The sequence below is a fragment of the Callospermophilus lateralis genome, chromosome 6 (genome assembly GCF_048772815.1).
Source record: "Callospermophilus lateralis isolate mCalLat2 chromosome 6, mCalLat2.hap1, whole genome shotgun sequence".
Taxonomy (NCBI): domain Eukaryota; kingdom Metazoa; phylum Chordata; class Mammalia; order Rodentia; family Sciuridae; genus Callospermophilus; species Callospermophilus lateralis.
In genome coordinates this window covers 81,562,016-81,582,721 of record NC_135310.1, presented here as the reverse complement: position 1 = coordinate 81,582,721, position 20,706 = coordinate 81,562,016, and the positions used below count along the sequence as shown (strand labels likewise).

At 32.4% G+C, this 20,706-nt stretch overlaps 1 protein-coding gene across 1 annotated transcript in view; it reads right to left on the bottom strand.

Moving 5' to 3' along the window:
• Lca5 (lebercilin LCA5) overlaps positions 1-20,706 on the bottom strand; it is a 67,576-nt gene that overhangs the window by 12,114 nt on the left and 34,756 nt on the right. The window contains exon 3 of the mRNA XM_076859986.2: positions 17,258-17,787. Coding sequence (XP_076716101.1) covers positions 17,258-17,787 — 530 coding nt within the window. The remainder of the gene's footprint in view (positions 1-17,257; positions 17,788-20,706) is intronic.

The window sequence follows — 20,706 nt, the reverse complement described above, 5'->3', positions numbered from 1 at the left end:
ATCATATGCCATTATCAAGGTGGTTTTCATTCCAGGAATGTAAGAATGGTTCAAAACATAAATCAATAAACACAATACATCACATAAATAGAAGGATAAAATAATATGATCATTTTCAATAGCTGAAGAAGCATTTGATAAAATTCAACACCCCCCTTTTAGATAAAAAGAGCTGAACAAAATACATTTAGAAGGATCATACCTCAACCAAATAAAGGCTATATGATAAACCCATAGCCATCATCATATTGAATGGGGAAAAACTGAAAGCATTTCCTCTAAGGTCAGGAACAAGACAAAAGTGCCCATTCTTATGGCTCTTATTCAATATAGTACTAGAAGTTTTAGCCAAAACAATCATTCAAGAAAAATAAACAAAATGCATACAAAAAGGAAAGAAGGGCTGGGTGTGATAGCACATGCCTATAGTCCCCACAACTCAGGAAACTGAGATGGGAAGATCACTTAAGTCCACTAGCTTGAAACCAGCCTAGACAACACAGTAAGACCTAACTACAAACAAAAACTAGAGCACAGAAAGGAAGAAGTCAGTAGAAAAATCTAGAATTCCCCAAAAGACTGTTAGAATTGATAGATTCAGTAAAGTAGCAATATGCAAAAATAATGTGCAAAGATCAGTACTTTTTCTATATACCAATAATTAATATGCTAAGAACTCCGAGAGCAACCTCATTCACAATAGCCACAAAAATAAGATACCTAGGAATAAACCTAATCAAGGAGGTGAAAGACCTCTACAAAGAAAAGTATAAACATTGAAGAAACTGAAGATGACACTAAAAGATGGAAGGACCTACATGTTCATGGATTGCAAGATTCAACACTGTTAAAATGTCCATAGTGCCCAAAGCCATCTTCAGATTCAACACAACCCCAACAAAATAAAAATGACATTCACAGAACAAGTAAAAACAATCCTAAAATTTGTATGAAAACACAAAAGACCCCAAATAGTCAAAGCAATCTTGAGCAAAAAGAAAAAAGCTGGAGGCATCACAACATATGATTTCAAGGCATTCTACAGAGTTATAGCAACCAAACATCATGGTATTGGTATAAACACAGACATATTATAGACCCATGAAACAGAATAGAGAACCTAAAAGTAAATCCATACAATTACAGCCAACTGATTTTCAAAAAAGGTGCCAAAAATACAATGGAGAAGACAGCCTTTTCAACAAATGATGCTGGGGAAACCGGTTATCCAGTGTCCTAATCCCTCTCATCCTATAGAAGAATCGACTTAAAATACATAAAAGACCTTAATATAAGACATAAAACCCTGAAACTACTAGAGGAAAACACTGGGGAAACACTTCAAAATAATTGGAATAGGCACATTTTCTTGCTACAACTCCCAAAGTACAGGAAATAAAAGCACAATTGACAATGGGATTATAGCAACTTAAAAAGCTTCTGAACAGCAAAGAAAACTGAATAATAAAAAAAAAAATAACCTACATAATGGGAGGAAACATTTGCCAGCTATTCTTCTCAGAGAAGGTTAATAGTCAGAATATATAAAGAACTTAAAAAACTTAAGAAAAGTAATACAACTAAAAAATGGGCAAATGATCAAAATAGACATTGCTCAGAAAAATACAAACAACCAATAAATATATGAAAAAATGCTCAATATCTTTAGTCATAAGGGAAATGGTAATCAAAACTACAATGAGATACCATCTCATCCCAGTTAGAATTGCTGTTTTAAAAAAGACAAAAAAATAACAAATGCTGGGAAGGATGTGGAGAAAAAAGGAACCCTAATACACTGTCAGTAGGAAGGCAAATTAGTAGAGCCATTATGGAAAATGGTATGGAGATTCCTCAAAACTGAAAATACAAGTATCATATGATCAACCTATCATAGTCCTGCTTATATATGCAAAAGAAATGAAATTGGTATACAAAGAGATACTGCATGTACATTTTTATTGCAGCACTGTTCACAATTAGCTACAATACAGAATCCACCTACATGCCCATCAACAGATATATGGGTAAAGAAAATATAGAATACATATCCAATGGAGTATTTTTCAGCCACAAAGAATGAAATCCATTTGCAACAAAATGGATGAAATTGAAGGATGCCATGTTAAGTGCAATAAGCCAGACACTGAAAGACAAGCTACATGTATACTCTCTCGTAAATCAAATTTTTAAAAAAGCCAATCTGAAAGCAGACTAGTGATTACTGGGAATGGTTTGTTGAGAGAGGAGTTAAGGGTGGATGAAGGGTAGATGGAAATGATGAATTTATGCTGTATGCATATACAGAAATATTACAGTGAATCCTACATGGTAATAAAAGTAGATATTAAAAAACTTAATGACAACAAATACAGAATCTGAAATAAAATAAACAAACATAATCAAAATAAAATGAGATGTAAGACATGAATCAAATAAAAATGAGATGTAAGACATGAATCTATTTATAAACTATTAAATGAATAAGTTGGAAAAAATAAAGACAAAAATAAACTTCTGAATAAACATTAAATTCACAGGGTTTTGAAGGTAAAAATTCAAAAAATTTTAAGAAACAGATATAGCTATCTTTTATAATTTGAAGAAAAGGAAGAAGAGGAGGAGGAGAAGCAAGACTGATGATGATGAGGACTAGGAGGAAGAGAAAGAGGAGAAAGACCTATAAAAAATCATTCTTGGTGAGAATTTTTATAATTTTTTTTTGGCAGTGCTGGGGCTTGAACTTAGAGCCTCGTACATGTTAGGCAAGTGATCGACCACTAAGCAATACCCCCAGCCCAGAATTTTTATAATCTTGATGTCAAAAGTGTATAAGAAATATTATATATGCTAATTAATTAAATGAATACAGCTACAACTGCCAATATTACTAAATCACAAAAAAGTGGATAAGGATAGCTTAAAGTAAAATCACAGACCATTCTTATACATGAATATTGTTGCAAAAATCCCATATATTAGCAAAAAGAATTAGGCAATGAATAAAAATTGCACCTTACTAAATACATCAATCCCAAGAAAGCAAAGAATCAAAGTAGTTTATTATGTGACTGGGCATGGTGGAACATTCCTGTAATCCCAGATACATAGGAGGCAGAAGCAGGAGGATCACAAGCTTAAGGCCAGTTTCAACTTAGCAAGACCCCGTTTCAAAGTAAAAATAAAAAGGCAGGGAATGTAGATCAGTGGTAAAGCATCCTGGGTTCAATCCCTAGTATCAAGGTCACAGGAGGGAAATCTAAATGTAATTTGCCATGTTAATGAGAAAAAAAAATTTAATTATTTTAGCAGAGAAAAAAAAAGCATTTCATGAAGTTCAACATATCATTTAAAATAATTAATCTGCATATACACAAACATACAGATGAATACTTACATAAGGCACACATTAATGGAGGGAAATATCCAAGATAACCACGTTTAGCTTCTTAGTGTGTATCTCCAGCTGATAAGAATGTTACTTTTTCTTTTCCTTTTTTTTTTTTTTTTTGGTGGTGCTAGAGATCGAACACAGGGCCTTGTGCCTGTAAAAGCAAGCACTCTACCAACTAAGCTATATCTCTAACCCCTATTTTTTCATTTTCAATAAATTTATGCTACTTACTAATGCACATGTACTACTTATGGAAAATAAAAATATAATTTCAAAAAATATGTTCAAATAAAAACTAAAATGGCTAGGAAGGAAACATCTAACAGCTTCAGGGAAGCAGTTACTTCTGAGGCAGAAGAATAGAAGGCTGTTTGGAGAAAGGACACAAGGGAACTTTAATATCTTATTTTTAAAAATAAGTTCTAAGGCAAAAGTAGAAAAATATCAAATAGGAACATGAAACCTTTAAATATTCTCTTTTTCCATATGTTCAAAATATTCCATATATGGGAAAAAAGTTGAAATTACTTTAAGAAATAAAAAATACTGAATGGAGAAAAGAAGAAAATGCAAATGGTAGTTATCTTTGGCTGGTAGGACTAAGAGTATTTTTCTTATTACTATACTATAAATTTCAAAATGTCTTGAAACAAGAGAAAAAAATTTTAAGGTACTTCAAAACTTTTTTTCAAAATAATATCAAAAATAATATAAAATATAATATCACAGAATTGTTACTATTTAACATAAATAAAGAATTAACATAACAATTTTTTACAAACTCAAAGGATATTAGATTTTACCTTATTTTTTATTAATTAATAAAGTAATATACACTTAGTCCTGTTTTAATAAAAACTGTATTATCTATCCATCTCAGTTAACTGTTTTAATGCCTGTTCAGTATTGTGGTAGCTCAACTCTGAAGACAGACTTAGTGTAAGCAAGGAACCTGGAGTTTATCTCACTGGCCTATCTTTTAGGAATTTTTTTTATATTTCCAGAAGGGGAACATCCAGCCTCTACACAAATACTTCTAGTGCAATTTCAATTATTTGAAAGCTCTTCCATATAGATGAGTAGAAATTAGTAATATTCATTGGATTTGCACTGATCTAAAAAACAATCTCATAAAAGCAGACCTATTTCTCCTCTTCCATGCAATAGGCCTTTAAATAAAGAAAGTTATATTTTCCCTTAATCTAATCCATGATTCCATATTTATTACATTGTTTCTCATATAATAGTTTTTCAACATAATGGTTATCCTATTTGCTCTCCACACATTAGTTTGTTACCTAAAACTTGGTACCTTAATACATGTAATCTGACCAGTAAAGTTATAGTTACTATTACCTCCTAGGAATAGAAAAACAAACATTTTCTATTAATTTTTTTCTTCATTTTTTATTGGTGCATTAGAGTTGTATATATTGATGGGATTTATTGTTACATATTCATACATGCAGACAATAAAATTTGGCCAATATTGCTTCCCAGCATTTCTTCTCTCCCTTCTATTAACTTTCTAAGTAGCAATATGATTTTAGGTTCATAAACTAAAATATATTTTTAAAAACTGAATTACTTTCAAGCCAGGAGATCATATATGATAGATCTTTAAAAAATGAAGACTTAATATTTAACCACATCAAAATTTGGGGCCAGATTTTGAGCCTAGGGAGACCAACTCAATCTTAATGTTGTCATCATCAAATTAGAGGTCCCTCCTATTGGTGAACCTGCTGTGAATGCCACAATTTTATTTCATCCATCCACCCATCCATTTATTCTTTTATAAAGAACTAATTCTATCCCAGACTGTCAGATGTTGCAAATACAAAATCAAATGAGACTTGTTTTTGCCCTTTAGGAGCCTGATGAAATTCACCAATAAACTGAAAGGGATAGGACCTAAGATGGTAGCCCAAAACACCCACCTAGAAACTTTCTCTCCAAGTTGGCAACTGTTTATCTACACCCTTTGAATACAGTTAAAGTTCTAACTAGGAAGCTAACATTATTCTCAAGCAACCCACATTACTCCATTTAAAAAAAAAAAACATAAAAGACAGACAATATTAACTATATACTATAGTATATCTACTATATAACATATCCACTAGACTATAGTAGATACAGTATAGTCATAAAATATACATGCAAATATTTTATAAATATATAGTATATATAGGAATATAAGTGTATAACATATACATGTTTATAGGAGAGAATGTATAGATATATCTTCATAAACCAATCTAAAGGAAATAAAATAAAGAATAGTTCTGAAAGAGCAATAATTTCCAAAACATGTTTCAAAATTTGAGATTGGCAGCAAGCTACTAATTCATAATTTAACATCTATCTCTGACTACCCTTAAAAAAATTGGTACTTGCCTTTTATTATTTTGTTAACTCTCCTTGTCTTCCTAACTCCTGAAAGTACACTGACAAAGAATCAGAAATCACATTTGCAAGATTCTTCAGTCCTCTGGGGTATAATTCATCTGAATCTGGAGACTGAGCTCATTTATATGAGCTGTTTCTTATTGTGCTTTTGAGCAGGACAGATTAGAAGCAAATTTGTAATCCAATAGTGTGTTTCCTCTTTGCATCACAGCCTATCCTAAGCAGTGAGACTTATCCATGCACTCATGAAACCTGCTTTCCTTAAAATGTTTGCAAATCTCTCCTTACTTTGAACTTGTGTCTTCCAACAGTTCGAATTTACTCCACAATATTTATTATAATTGTATTGAAAATAAAACAGATTTCAGAGGTGATTCCTACTCAATAAATCATCACACATACAAAATGAGCATATGAAAAGATTCTAAAAAAATGATTTGTTTCTTTTATAGTTTGTACATCATTTCATCAAAAACAATGATAAAATAGCCAAAATTTTAATTACTTATGTTATAATTAAAAATAACATAAAAAGTACTATTATCAGAGGAAACTATCACTCAGCTTTTAAATGTGACAAAATTCCAAGAAATTTATGAAAGAGAAAATAGAATAATAGAGCAAGAGAATGGGAGACAGAAGAATATAATTCTAGTCCTAGACACATGGTTCTAATGATCTATGCAATTTTCTGTGAACTAGAAAAAGGCAAATAACTCCTCTGTCTATGTTTCTTCAACAGTTGAATTAGAGAGTTCCCCATGGAAGTGTTTCAGGGGCTGCTTCAGGTTGCTGGGAAAGTTTCTAAAGCCTTTTCTGCAAACTATCTCACCAGTCACCATCACAGAACATCTCAGGGCCTGCATTTGATTGCCTGTGAAGAACTGACAAAACACGAAAAGCCAATAGAACAAATCAGTAGTAGTTTTAAACCTTTCAAAAAAAAAAAAAAAAGAATCCTTAAAGTCAATTTGAAAAACAATGCTCTATAATAGTTTTTCAAACTCCAAAATACTACAGTGTACTCTCAGAGATGTATTTACTTTTAACTAATGTAATTTACTTCTAGTGCATTCCTTCTTTTCCTCCTTCCCTCCCCTCTTTTCCTTCTTTCATATACTGCCTAATAAGTACAAGGCACAGAGCTATCCACACTCATTATGAACTTTAACACTGTTTATCACTTGCAAGGTTTTATAGACTGGAAACTGAGGTTCAGATAATATAATAATGTAATTTAATAAGTGTTCAGATAATATAATAAGTGTCTTATATCATAAAGCTAGCATGGTATATAACAAGAATTTGAATCTTGTTAATATGTATTTGTATGTGTATAAAATTTCAAGTTTCATTAGGAACTTAACAGGTTAAGAGTTAAGTGTTAATTAATAGCATAGTTAGATACAAACTAAATAATTTTTTATTTGGCCTTGAGTTCTAAGCCAAAAATTTCTAACTCAACTAAACAGGCAAAATCCATCAATGTTTCCATATTAAAGATGCTATCATAAAAAAATGCTTTAAAATCTCCTTGATGATATACTAGTCACAAGAAAAACTAATTTAATCCTCCCCAAATAGGAAGGATTTAACTTTAATTGCTCTAAGAAAAAATTATTAGCCTATAGCACTCTTTAAAACCTTATATAAACAAATAACAAAAGATGTTTTTAAAATGCTTTACTGAGACAAAGACTTCCTCCTCTAGGAATTTTCCATTATACTAATATACATCTCTATATGGCACACACACACACACACATACATATATATACACATAAACACATATATATTTAATGCCAGGCATCTTTTATGCTACTCCAGAACAAGAAATCAGTATATTAAAAATAAAGGTTTGGGGCTGGGGTGTGGCTCAGTGGCCGAGTACTTGCCTCATACATGTGAGGCACTGGGTTTGATCCTCAGCATCATATAAAAATAAATAAACAAAATAAAGATATTGTGCCCATCTATAACTAAAAAAATCAAAAAAAGGTTCATCATATTATGACACATCTATACAGACTAGTATGCATCTTATAAAAAAGCATTAAACTGATTATGCATGTGCAAGTTTGTATATGTGTGTACATGATATACATGTACACAATGCTATGTTGAAAGTGCCAAAAAAATACTTTTCCATGAAAAAAAACATGTCAAGCAATGTGTATAAACTGCTACTATCTGTGGTAAAGGGTGGAAAAACATGACATTAATATACAGATACAAGCTTGCATAGGAAAAGACAATTTTTCTTCAAAGTGTTTCTTAGAAATGGGTCTACAAACAGTATAGAAAAGAAACAAGTCATCATTGCATACCTTTTTTGTATTATTTGAATTTTAAGCCCATTTTAGTGGTTTTATTACTTTTTCAATAAAATTTATCTTAAATATTAACATAAAACTGCTTTAATAACTGTCTAAAAATAAATGGGTAGTTTCTAAGGTCCCTGAAAAAGTTAATTTCTGAAATCATTCTAAAATTTACCCTTTGATCACAGATCTCATTTAAGTCTTTTCTCTCCAGAAATGTAAAAGACTGCTTTTATATATTATTTATATAAATATGTGTGTGTGTGCATGTGTATATATATATATAAAACTCAGCAATTCCTTGGGTTATTTTGTAAAAATTTTATTTTACAAACAATTTGTTTTTCAACACTAGGAATTTTTCATCTCGTCAACATTCATCAATAGATGTAATAGGTCCTTAATTTTGGTGTTGGTAAAGGGGAATAAAAGTGCACCAAGCTAAAAACACTTTGGGTACATGAAAACTTTAAAAGCATGACTTCAGGCTCCTCAGATTTTAGATTTGAAAGTTGCCTCAGAAATCATACCATTTAATTCCTCAGACAAATCAACTGAACCTGGGGTTAAAAGAGTTACATTACGTCAAAGCAAGACAAGAACAGAGCTGACCTATTGGGTTTACCTCCATTTGCTGTCCTAATTAGATGTTCTTGTTTAAAAATAATTCAGAACAGGTAGCTGAGACAAAGATAGGGCTTTGTGATTTGGGTTTCTGAAGGACAAAAGGGCAGAAAATCTTTCAGAGAAGGAACTAGAGTTAAGTCATGGCAGGGAAAGAGGAAGGAAAATGGACCTACTTGGCCCAATGAGTAATGGGAAGATAATGGTGAATTCTTACTTTTGAAAATTACTTATAGTGAGGAACAACTATAAAATAAAATAATGATTTTATCAACAAGAAATACATAAGGGTAGCTTCAGGGCCAAGGGAATTTGAATTCCAGTCTCTCATAGGAAAAAATCTATCAAACTTCTTTCACAGCTCTGTGATCCTGTGTTCTATGATATGCAAACCATTTCCCAAAATCTTTACAAATATCTAAAAAGAGATAAAATCTTAAGAGTTTCATTATTTTATCCCTAAAAAGTAATTCACTCTGTGCCATCTGATGTTAAAAATACAGTTGGATTTTTAACATTCTCAATGTATATCCTACAGTTTACTGGAGTTCTTTTAATAATTATGTACATGTAATTACTTTTTTATCTTTTCATAAAACTTAGAAGATAATTTCCTATTTAATGATTATGGATTCTTTTGATAATTACAATTCATGATATTTGCTTTATGACATGTTGTTGGTTATACCTATTAATCTGCTACTGCATTCTTGATCAGGAAGAAACATGAAATTTTTTTTACAAAGGAATTAAGACCGAATTAAGACAATGCTATGTTGAAAGTGCCAAAAAAATACTTTTCCATGAAAAACAACATGTCAAGCAATATGTATAACCTGCTACTATCTCTGGTAAGAGGGTGGAAAAACATGACCTGAGCCCCTATTTGAGGCCAGTCCCAGGCCTAGAATGAGATGGTATAGTTGGGGTAGGCACTGAAAGAAATTGCTGATTGGGGAATCACTAATAAGGAAATGCTAACAAAGAACTGCTTATATTAAATCAGTGATTCTCAAAGAATGGTGTAATAACCCCCAAAGATCTCTGAGACACCTCTGAGAGTCTTCAAGGTCAAAATTATTTTAGAACAATAAGATATTATTTGGTAACTTCACTCACATTGTGTCATGAGAGTATCGTGAAGTTTTCCAAAGGCTATATGCCATGTGATATTATATAATGAAACATGTACGTTTTAAAAATCTACATAACTCAATATTTCCAAATGACCAATGTGTAAAGGATAAAACATCTAATCCAGTGAGATTAGACACCTAGGTTTTAATGTGACTGAATATACAAAGTTCCAATATGGCTTCAGATTCCACTTTATAACTATTTAGATAGAATATCACTTGTTACATTTTGGTGTAAGTGATATTCTATCAAAGAAAAATATCCAGTTATATGAGAAGACTATTAAATACTCCTCCAATTTCTAACTAATACAGACATCTGTGTGAGGCTGAATTTTCTTCACATTTATCAACACAACAACATACTCCAACAGATTGAATTCAGAAGCAAATGTGAGGGCCCAGCTGTCCTTTATTAACCCAGATATTAAAGAAATTTACAAATATATGGAACAAGCCACTCTTAACTTGATTTATTTTTGGCTTGGAAAATACACAAGATTTTGTAAAATGTAATGAGCTGTCTTCTATTTTAATGGATAAATATTTCTAAATGTTCTCAACTTTAATTTCTAATGTGATTAAGCAGCAATAGATAGACTTTACAAAAGTTTTACTAGAGAGGTTCCTAGATAATTTTTAAGAATACTACTGGGTCTTTGCAGCAAAAGTTTGAAAATCACTGCATTATATAATTTAAAAAAGTTTTCTGTTCTAAAAGTTAGGTTGTGCATATGTTGCAGTTTTAAGTATTAAATATGTATAAAATATTAAAGATTAAAATGATAGAGAACTCTATTGAATAAATTTATTAAGGTATGTTCCTATATAGTAAGGTAACTATAGACAACAATAATGTACTGTACATTTCAAAAGCTAGAAGAAAGGAGTTTTCACCATAAAGAAATATGAGGAGATAAATATGGTTAACATGATTTAAACATTATATGATGCATACATGTATCAAAACACAACATGGTACATCAGTTAATGTGTTTAACTTTTGTGTGTGGGAGACCAACCTTGTACGTAACTGAGTCACACTCCCCGGCTGAGTGCTGAGGTGCTTAGTCACAGAAATGTGACAGAGATTTCCCCACCCTTCTTGGGTTCGAAAGTCAGTGTCTCTTGCATGGGTGTGTCTTGCTACAGCCCCATGGGTGAAGCTATGCTCACCTGTTCCTTTGTAATATAACCCCTTGCCCTGTTTAGGATAGAATCTTCCATGGAAGTGCCTTGTGTGTGTCCCCTTCTCTTACTGTGCCCTTGGGTGTGGCCTACCCAGGTGTCAGTCAACCTGCTGACAGTGGACATCATAAAGATAGACTTAGCCCCCTGAAACTTGACCCCTTGCCTCATTTGAGTAGCTTCTCCTCAATAAAAGGGGTCAGTGTGTGCTCTGACACACTCTCTTCCTGCGGACTCCTAAGGTCAGAGGAACCGTCACAGTGACCCCAAAGAAAAAGGTATTTGTATCTCTTGTGTGGTTATTTTGTGCAGCCCAGTTAGCCCAGTTCAACTGGAGTGACCCCTGAGCCTTTTAGTCCTGAGAACAGAAACCGGGCATTTGTGTGTGCGTGTGGAGGGGGTGCGGGGGATTGAACCCAGGGACTTGTACATGCGAGGCAAACACTCTACCAACTGAGCTATATCCCCAGCCCCTTGTTTAACTTTTAAAAAGCACTATTTTATGAGAAAAATAAATAAATATATCTGTCAAAACAAAAGCCAAAATAAGGGTATAAAGTCAATTCTAAATAAATAAAATACATAGCTACTTATCCTTTATATAGAACTCAAAAGAGTTAACCCATCAAGTAGTTCTTCATCCCTGGTATCGTCCTGGGATTGAAACAAACCATATCATACAGGTGGACTGATTTCCTACAGGAGGAAAGGCAACTGTCATGAGGCTGTCTCCATTGACACCTTTGGCTGTTCCTAACTATGTATCCATTTCTAAATTACTGAGAACCTACATATTCTGTCATTTCCATCAACTAACAAAATGAGCCTGCACCCATCTTACAAACTGATATTAAGAAGGAAAGGTTTTGTAGCTCAGTGTACACTTAAGGGGAGGATAAATTGGCATTCTTTAAGAATAAAATGTAACAAGAAGAATAAGAATTTGTAGCTGGAAACTTCCTAGATATGAGACAAGCTATAAACAAAGCTACCTGCCACAAATTTTAGCTTAAGGACAAACTCTTAAAACAGAAAGGTATACCAAAAGAAAAACAAATAAAAAATCAAACACCATACAGATACACCTTAGGAAAGGATAGTATAGACCTGAGAACGCTACCAGCAATGTTACCACAATTTCAATATCCAGGACTTGTTCCATTTTAGTTAATTTGAAAAATGAAACACCACAAACAAGCTCTTAGCTTTTTCCCTTAGTCAATTAGTGGTAGTGACTCTAACCTACTGTTAGAAAAAAGAAGATTGATTTAATTTGGACAAAGTAAAATTTGGAAAACTGAATAAGGCACAAAGACAAAAGCTAAATTTCAAAGCCAAGTAAGAAATTCAGTAGAAACTATTTCAAATTCTTGATTGATTGAGATTATGAAAAATATAACTATATTTAATAGTTAAAAGCCAAAGGCTTTAGGAAGTCTGAAAAGGCAAGCTAGAATAAAGAATAGAAGCTCTCAGAGGGGTTACAAAGGTTATACCATTCAGAATGGAGCTAGTAAGATGTGACAGGAAAGTGAAATTGTTGATTTCAGAAAAGTAACTTCATAATTACATATTAATATTGATTCCAATGTAATTTCAATTATAGCAGAAAGGAAGCAGTTTATATCTATCAATTAAATTTGGAGGCTCAGACTTGTAAACCAAATAATCTTAAAACTTGGGAGTAAACTAAAATCAAGTTATTCCTCTGTGTGCATAAAACATTCACAGCTCTTTGTGAAAATAATTTTTACAACAGAAGTTTTGAAATAAGAAAATAAAAATTTAAAAGTAACCTTCTGACCCAGAAAGAATAGACACCATTTAGAAATCAAAGATAACCTAAATAAACAGACATACATACTGTGTTTAAGAATTGGAAGATTCAATATAGTAAATATGTCATTCTTCACAAATCAACTTAATGCAATTCTTATCAACATACCAGGAAGGTGTTTGTACACATAAACAAGTTTATTCTAAAATTTATATGGGAAGGCAAAGGACCTAGAGTAGCTAAAAATTTTAAAACAAAATGTAACATGAGAAGAATCACTGTATCTGGCATTAAGGCATACTAGGAATCCTTAAATTAAGACAGTATGGTAATGACAGAAGGAGGAACACATAGATTAATAGAACAGAACAGAGAATCTAGAAATAAACCCACAAAAATGTGTCCAACTAATTTTTGATAAAAGTGTCAAAGCAATACAATGGAGGAAGAATAGCCTTTTTTTAACAAATGGGGCTACAGCAACTGAGCATCCACAGACACCCCCCCCACACACACACAAAAAAGCACATTACCTGAACCTAAATCTCCACACCCTGCCCCCAAATTAAACTCAAAATATAAATCCTGGACTTAAATTAAAACAAAATCTTTATAAAATACCAAATTGTGAGGCCGGGGTTGTAGCTCAGTAGTGGAGCGCTTGCCTAGCATGCGTGAGGCACTGGGTTTGATCCCTAGGGCCACATATAATAAAAAAATAAAATGAAGGTATTGTGTCCATCTACAACTACAAAAATATTTTTTTTAAATACCAAATTGTATACCTTAAATGTGTGTGTGTGTAAAATTTTCGTCAATTATACCTCAGTAAAACTGGAGGAAAGTCCTTTTGGGAAAAGTACAGGCGATAGATACTCTGAGGCAACTGGGTTAGAGGCAAAGAGTTCCTAGGCTTAACACCAAAGCACAGTCAATAAGAAAAAAATATGATATATTTGATCACATCAAAATTTAAAACTCTCTCAGAAGACCGCAAAGAGGATGAGAAGACAAGCTACAGATTGGGAGAACATATTTACAAATCACACATCTGAAAAAGGACTTGTGTCAAGAATATATAAAAAACTCTAAAAAATCCACAGGAAAAGCATAATAATCCAATTAGAAAAATGACAAAACAGGGCTGGGGTTGTGGCTCAGTGGTAGAGATCTTGCCTAGCACATGTGAGGCACTGGGTTCAATCCTCAGGACCATATAAAAATAAATAAATAAAATAAAGGTATTGTGTCCATCCACAAAATAATAATAATGATGATTAATTTTTTAAATGGTAAAACAAAGAAAATAAATAGATCTACAGATATTGAATAAGCACATAAAAAGATTATCCATCCTCAGCCATTAGGAAAATGCAAATTAAATCACAATGAGATGGTATTACACAGCTATTAGAATGGCTGAAATTAAAAACAGCATAAACTCCAAACACTGACAAGAATATGGAAAATGGACAGTTAAATATTGCTGGTGTGTAAAATGGTACCACTACTCTAGAAGAGAATGGCATTTTATACAGAACCAAACATATATTTATCTTACAACCCAGCAGGTACACTTTTATACATATAGCTCAGAGAAATAAAAACTTCTGTTCACACAAAAATCTATACATGAATACTCATAGCAGTTTTGTTAGTTAATAGCCAAAAACTGGAAATAAACCAAATGCCCTTCAATAGGATACATTGCAACACTTCGCAGTACATCTATACCATGGAATAATACTTGAGAATAAAAAGAAACTACTGACACATTCAACAACTTAGATGAGTGTATATGTGAAATCTGCCAACATCAAAGGTTACATGCTGTATAATTCTATTTGTATAACATTCTTGAAATGACAAAACTATAGAGATGGCAAATGGATTAGTGTATGCCAGAAGTTAGAGGGGAAGGGAAGAGATAGCAATGGCTATATCAGGGTAACATAAAGGATCCCTGTAATGAAACTATTAAGTATCTTGAATGCGTTCATGGTCACACAAGTCTGTACATTTGATAAAATCTTATGTAACTACACACACAAATGTATATAAAAATATAACATCAAAAGCTGAATAAGTTTGATGGATAATATTAATGAATCACAACCAATTTCTTCATTAGAATGTTGTATTATAGTTATGTAATATGTTACCACTGGGGAAAACTAAGTAAAAAGTATATGGAATCTTTCTATATAATTTTCTTACATATGCATGCCCAACTACAGTGAACTTAAAATGTTAAGCTTTTAAAAATCCAATATGAAAAAAAGATTGAGGACACTATATTGTTAACTGTTTCAAAGACTTATCATTACAGATGAAAGATTTTTGTGCTCCCAAGTGAACAACTTATTTTCATCTACAACTTGGAATCCACACACTTTTCCCCATTTTTCCTATCCTTGTTTCTGCTATCTCCTCTACCACCCACCCATCAACCTCCTTCATAACTGGCTATAAGAGAGAACTGCAATTTACAGCTGTTTATATGTATGTATGCACTGTAATTTCTTTCTCTGTAGTTTTATTCATCCTCTGTTTTTACCATGTATATTAATCAGCATTTTGGATTATTTATTTATTTATTCATTTTGGGGTGCCAGGGATTGAAGTCAGGGGCACTCAACCACTGAGCCACATCCCCAGCCCCATTTCGTATTTTATTTAAAGACAGGGTCTCACTGAGTTGCTTAGTGCCCTGCTAAATTGCTGAAGCTGGCTTTGAACTCTTAATCCTCCCTCCTCCACACTTGCCACTGGGATTACAGGCCTAGGCCATCACACCAGGCCATGGGTTATTTATTCCTAATTTAAAAATCCATTATGTGGCACATGTTCTAATTCCCTTTAAAAAGTAATTCAATTCATGTCTTCATAAATGTACTTTGGATAATGATGTCCATCACATTCCACCATTATTGATAACCTCCTACTCCCTCCCTGGTGTGAACAAACTTTATATACAAATAGAGATATGAAAAATTGTGTTCTATATATGTGATAAGAATTGTAATGCATTCTTCTGTCATGTATTTAAAAAATAAAATCAGTTAAAAAACAAAAATTTGTTCTAACCCCTTGAGGGGGACTAAGGATATGGACTTGCAGCCTGCTCCTTGGCGCACCTGCTGGTGAATCTGCACCAACAGCTTGTGAATAAATGTTTCATATCCTGCTTAAATAAATAAATAGATAAATAAATAAATGAATAAATAAATAAATAAATAATTCAAGGAGCTGGGGTTTTAGCTCAGTAGTACAGCACTTGCCTAGCAATGTGTGAGGCACTAGGCTCAATTCTCAGCACCACATAAAAATAAGTAAAAAAAAAAAAAAAGGTCCATTGATAAGTAAAAAGAAAGAAAGAAAGTACTTTAAAAACAAAAAAGTAATTCAAGTGCCAATTCCTTATTTAATGATGATAACTGCTTTCAGTCCCCATCCCACCTCATGGTAAATAACCCTAACATAATGACTGCAAAATTTAGAGAATAAACTAGGAAATTTTTCTGGCCACTAAGACACACTGTATTTAATAAGCCACTGCCCCTGTGCATGGCATTGGTATACTAGCCATGCTTATTATACAGACTAAGTACTATAACAGGCTGTGTATTAAAAAATAATTAATACAGTACAGAAACTTAATTACTTACAGTTCTGGGTGTTCTTTGCTCAGAAAGCTCTCACAGCAGACATTATTCCCATAAATTTTGCTTACCTTTACTTTCTAAACTACTTATTAATTATAAGTAACAGAACCCAACTTAAGGTTTCTGTTTGTTAGATAGCAAGTGGCAATCTAATATAAGTTCCATGTGTAAAAGTCATGAAATAGGACTCTTTTTCTTCCTTTCTCTAAAAAAGGAAAAAAAAAATCCAAATATTTTTACTCTCAGGCCTATTAGTTATTCAATATTCTACCATTTACTCTTCTATAAGGTTTTGTTTTGGGGAGTATGGAACATACCTTGCCCCAAATGATGTATTATGCATATCTATTACAAATGAACAAAAAAGAAATCATAGATCAGATTTCTTATGTTATAGTCCTGAAAGGTCAGTTTTATGTTGCCTCACTACTATAGTATAATTTTCAATTTTAAAGAAACAATCAAATAGTCAAATAAGAATTTTTCCCTCAAATGACTAAGATCCCTGGAATTAAACATTCATTCATCAATATGTGGCTTATTAACATATACAATCTTTTTGGCATCTTGCTCTTAAATATACAATCTTAAATTTTCTGTAGTTTCTTACTTAGATGATACTAAAAATCATTTATTTATAAACAAGTATGAAATTGCAACAAGCTATTTAATCAGAGCATATGAAATGTCCGATGAGAAACAATCCAAGACAGCACAATTAGAAGCTGTGAAAATTTTACCTTAATTCTTCTCTCAGTGTCATCTAACTTTAACTCTGCTGAAACTAGTTTCTTTGCCAAATCATCTCGTTCAGGTAGGTGTCTAGCTTCAGAGATCTTTCTCAGTTTCTCTAAGGAAAATTTTGTCCTAAATAGTTCACATTCTGCATCTTTCACCCGTTTTTCAGTTGCTCGTTCCTTCTCTTGAGATTTTCTTAAGCGTTCTTTGAGTGCTGTAATTTCATTGTTATGACGAACTACAAGTTGTGAGATTTCAAGTTCTGCATCTTCAAACTTATTCAGGGCTTTCTCCTGTCTGTACTGAAGCCTTTTCAAAGCTTTATTTTCTTTTAGCAGCTCAGCTAACTTGACCTGGAGTTCAGATACTTCATTCTGCAACTCATTGATTTTTAGCAGTCTTGCAGAAAGAACCCGTTTTGTGACAATATCAGAATTTTTCCGAAGTGGTTCTCTATTGAGGCTTTGGGAACGAATTCCCACTTGGACTCCTTTTTTGTTTGGTAGACCCTTAGGACTTGGTTTCCTAGAGGCTAAAAAAGAGACAATAATAATATACAAAGCTATACCAAATGTATATGTAGTATCATTTATTCATCCAAACACATGTGAGTCCATAACATTCTTTATTTTTGTTTTCAAAAAAGAATTTTTCCTGCCAGGCATAGTAGTGTATACCTATAATCCCAGTGGCTCAGGAGGCTGAGGCAGGAGGATCTCAAATTTAAAGCCAGCCTCACAAAGGGTAGGTGAGTGATTGAGTGATTGAGCCCCTGAGTTCCATCCCTAGTAACCAAAAAAAAAAAAAAAGATTTTTTCCAATATTTTGTTAAATATCAGATTTTATTTCGAGCGCCAACATATTGGTTTAGGTACTCAACTTCCCTAAACAGCTCTTAATATATTTCTATTAAGAAAGGTTTAGGGTCTTCTAAGAAAGATAAAGAATATTCTATCCATCAAAAATGGCATCCCATTTTCCCTGCATGAACCAGGCCCTGGGGTTCAATCCCCACCATTGGGGGAAGGATTATTCACACTGCTTAAAAAGATGGCAGCCTAGGGTTGTAGCTCAGTGGTAGGGTGCTTGCCTAGCATGTATAAGGCACTGGGTTCGATTCTCAGCACCACACAAAAATAAATAAATAAAATAAAAGTATAATGTCTATCTACTACTAAAAAAATTTTAATAAAAAAGATGACAGTATCAGGCTTTAACCACCTTTAATTTTATGAGATGACAAGTCAAAATTCAAACAGGGGCATCATTAGCATTGGAATGCTATAAAATAAACACTGGCCAAAACATTGTGATATTTAAGTCATCTATGCCAAGAAAATTGGAATCCTTATTTATTTGGTGCCAGGGATTGAGTCTAGAGAGGCTTAACCACTGAGCTACATCCCCAGCCCTTTTCTATTTTTTATTTTGAGACAGGATCTCACTAAGTTGCTTAGTGCTTCTCTAAATTGCTGAGGCTGGCTCTGAACTCACAATGCTGCCTCAGCGTCCCAAATTGCTGGGATTACATGTATGTACCATGATGCCCAGCTGTAATCCTTATTTTAAACATGAAAAATTTTCTTCTGTATTACAACTCTTTTTCTTCATTTGGGGAAACAGAATGGCAGCTTATAATATAGTGAGAAGATTTGAGATTCGAGATTTACCACTTAATAACCCCCTTGGGCAATTCAATTAAACCTTTTCAATTCTATTTTCTCAACACGCAGGATGAAGATAACAACAATCTATTTATATATATATATAGTGTTAAATAAGGTATACATGTAAAAGAGGAACTTCTTCAGAGTATTCTCTGTTAGTAATAAGAACTTATATCCCAATTATCAGAAACTGAACAAAGGAAAACAGTTGTACAAATGTGTTTCTATATACTTTCTTGGGAAATTTCTTTTGTGTGATGTTCATATCAAAACATCAACATAATTTGAGAACAAGAAAAAAAGATCACATTCTATAAAAATAAGCATATGAAATATTTAAAAATCTACATATTAAATTGTAACATTCTAAAAAATTTGGTATGTTTTATTTTTATTAAAAGTTCTTTAAAATTAAGCCTCAATATACAGAGTACCTACTTGCCCTTTAAAAGAGTCATCTGAAAATTTGCCAGAGTTAAGATAATAAACTTTAATCTCTGAGGGGTTTTTTACTCCTCGTTTTTTTCCTCTCAAGGAAGAAATACATTCCAGATTAAAAAGAAAGAAAAGAAAAACTGAAAGATCCAACCTTACCCTTCCCCATCTCACTATTCATGGATACCCGATTCATTAAGGAAACAAGAAAAAATAACAACTAATTTTTATAATTTTACATTATAAAGTTTCATTGAAAATATGAAAATATGAAAATTTCACAGACTGTTTTGAATGTACACTGATTTAGAATTCTAGCTCTATAAATGCTCAGATATAGAAAAAAAGTGGCAGCAATAAAAAGAAATGAGAGAATGACTAATTGAAACTATATCTATCCAAGATGGTAGACACTAGCCACATACAGCTTTGGAGAAACTTGAAATGAGGCAGTCTGAATAGAGATATTCTATAACTGTGAAATACATACTAGATTTTGAACAGTTAGTTTAAAAATGCAAAACATTATACTATTTTATACTGACTATACAGAAATAATACTTTATGTTGGGTTAAGTAAAATTAATTTCACCCATTTTTCTTTTGATGTAGTTACTAGTAAATATAAAATGACATGTGTTGCTTACATTTGTGACTTGAATTACATTTCTATTAGACAACATTGCTTTAGAATGTAATTTTGGAGTGTCCATTATTTAAATTTACTTTCCTTCTTAACAACTGAGATAGCAGAGTTTTGAGTTATAGACTATCTACTCTGAAAGGATTGATACATGTTGATAGTTTTCAAATCGAGATGAAATATAATGTTAATAGAAGTAAGAAGAAAAAAGATAATTGGCTGTCATGTTTGTCATTCTTCTCTCCCTTGTTATGTCACTATCAAAAAGTGGGTGGAAAGATACTGGGTTTTTTCTTCTTACTTCAGTTTTCAAAATGAAATATGACTCATTTTTAAAATATAGTAAAAATAAACTCTGTATCTAACAAAAAAATCAAGATATGTTTATATTACTGATAAGAAATAAATATGTAATATACAAACATGTATAACCAAAACTATTATTATTATACAACCAGGTGCAGTGGCACACTCCTGTAATCCCAGCGGCTCAAGTAAAGAGCCAGCCTCAGCAAAAGCAAGACACTAAGCAACTCAGTGAGACCCTGTCTTTAAATAAAATACAAAACAGGGCTGGAGATATGTCTCCGTGATCAGGTGCCCCTGAGTTAAATTCCCAGTAGCCCTTCCCCTAAAATATGTTATTATACAAAGAAATTCTAATAATATTATTTTATTTTAAGAATAAGAAGATTTGCTGAAAATT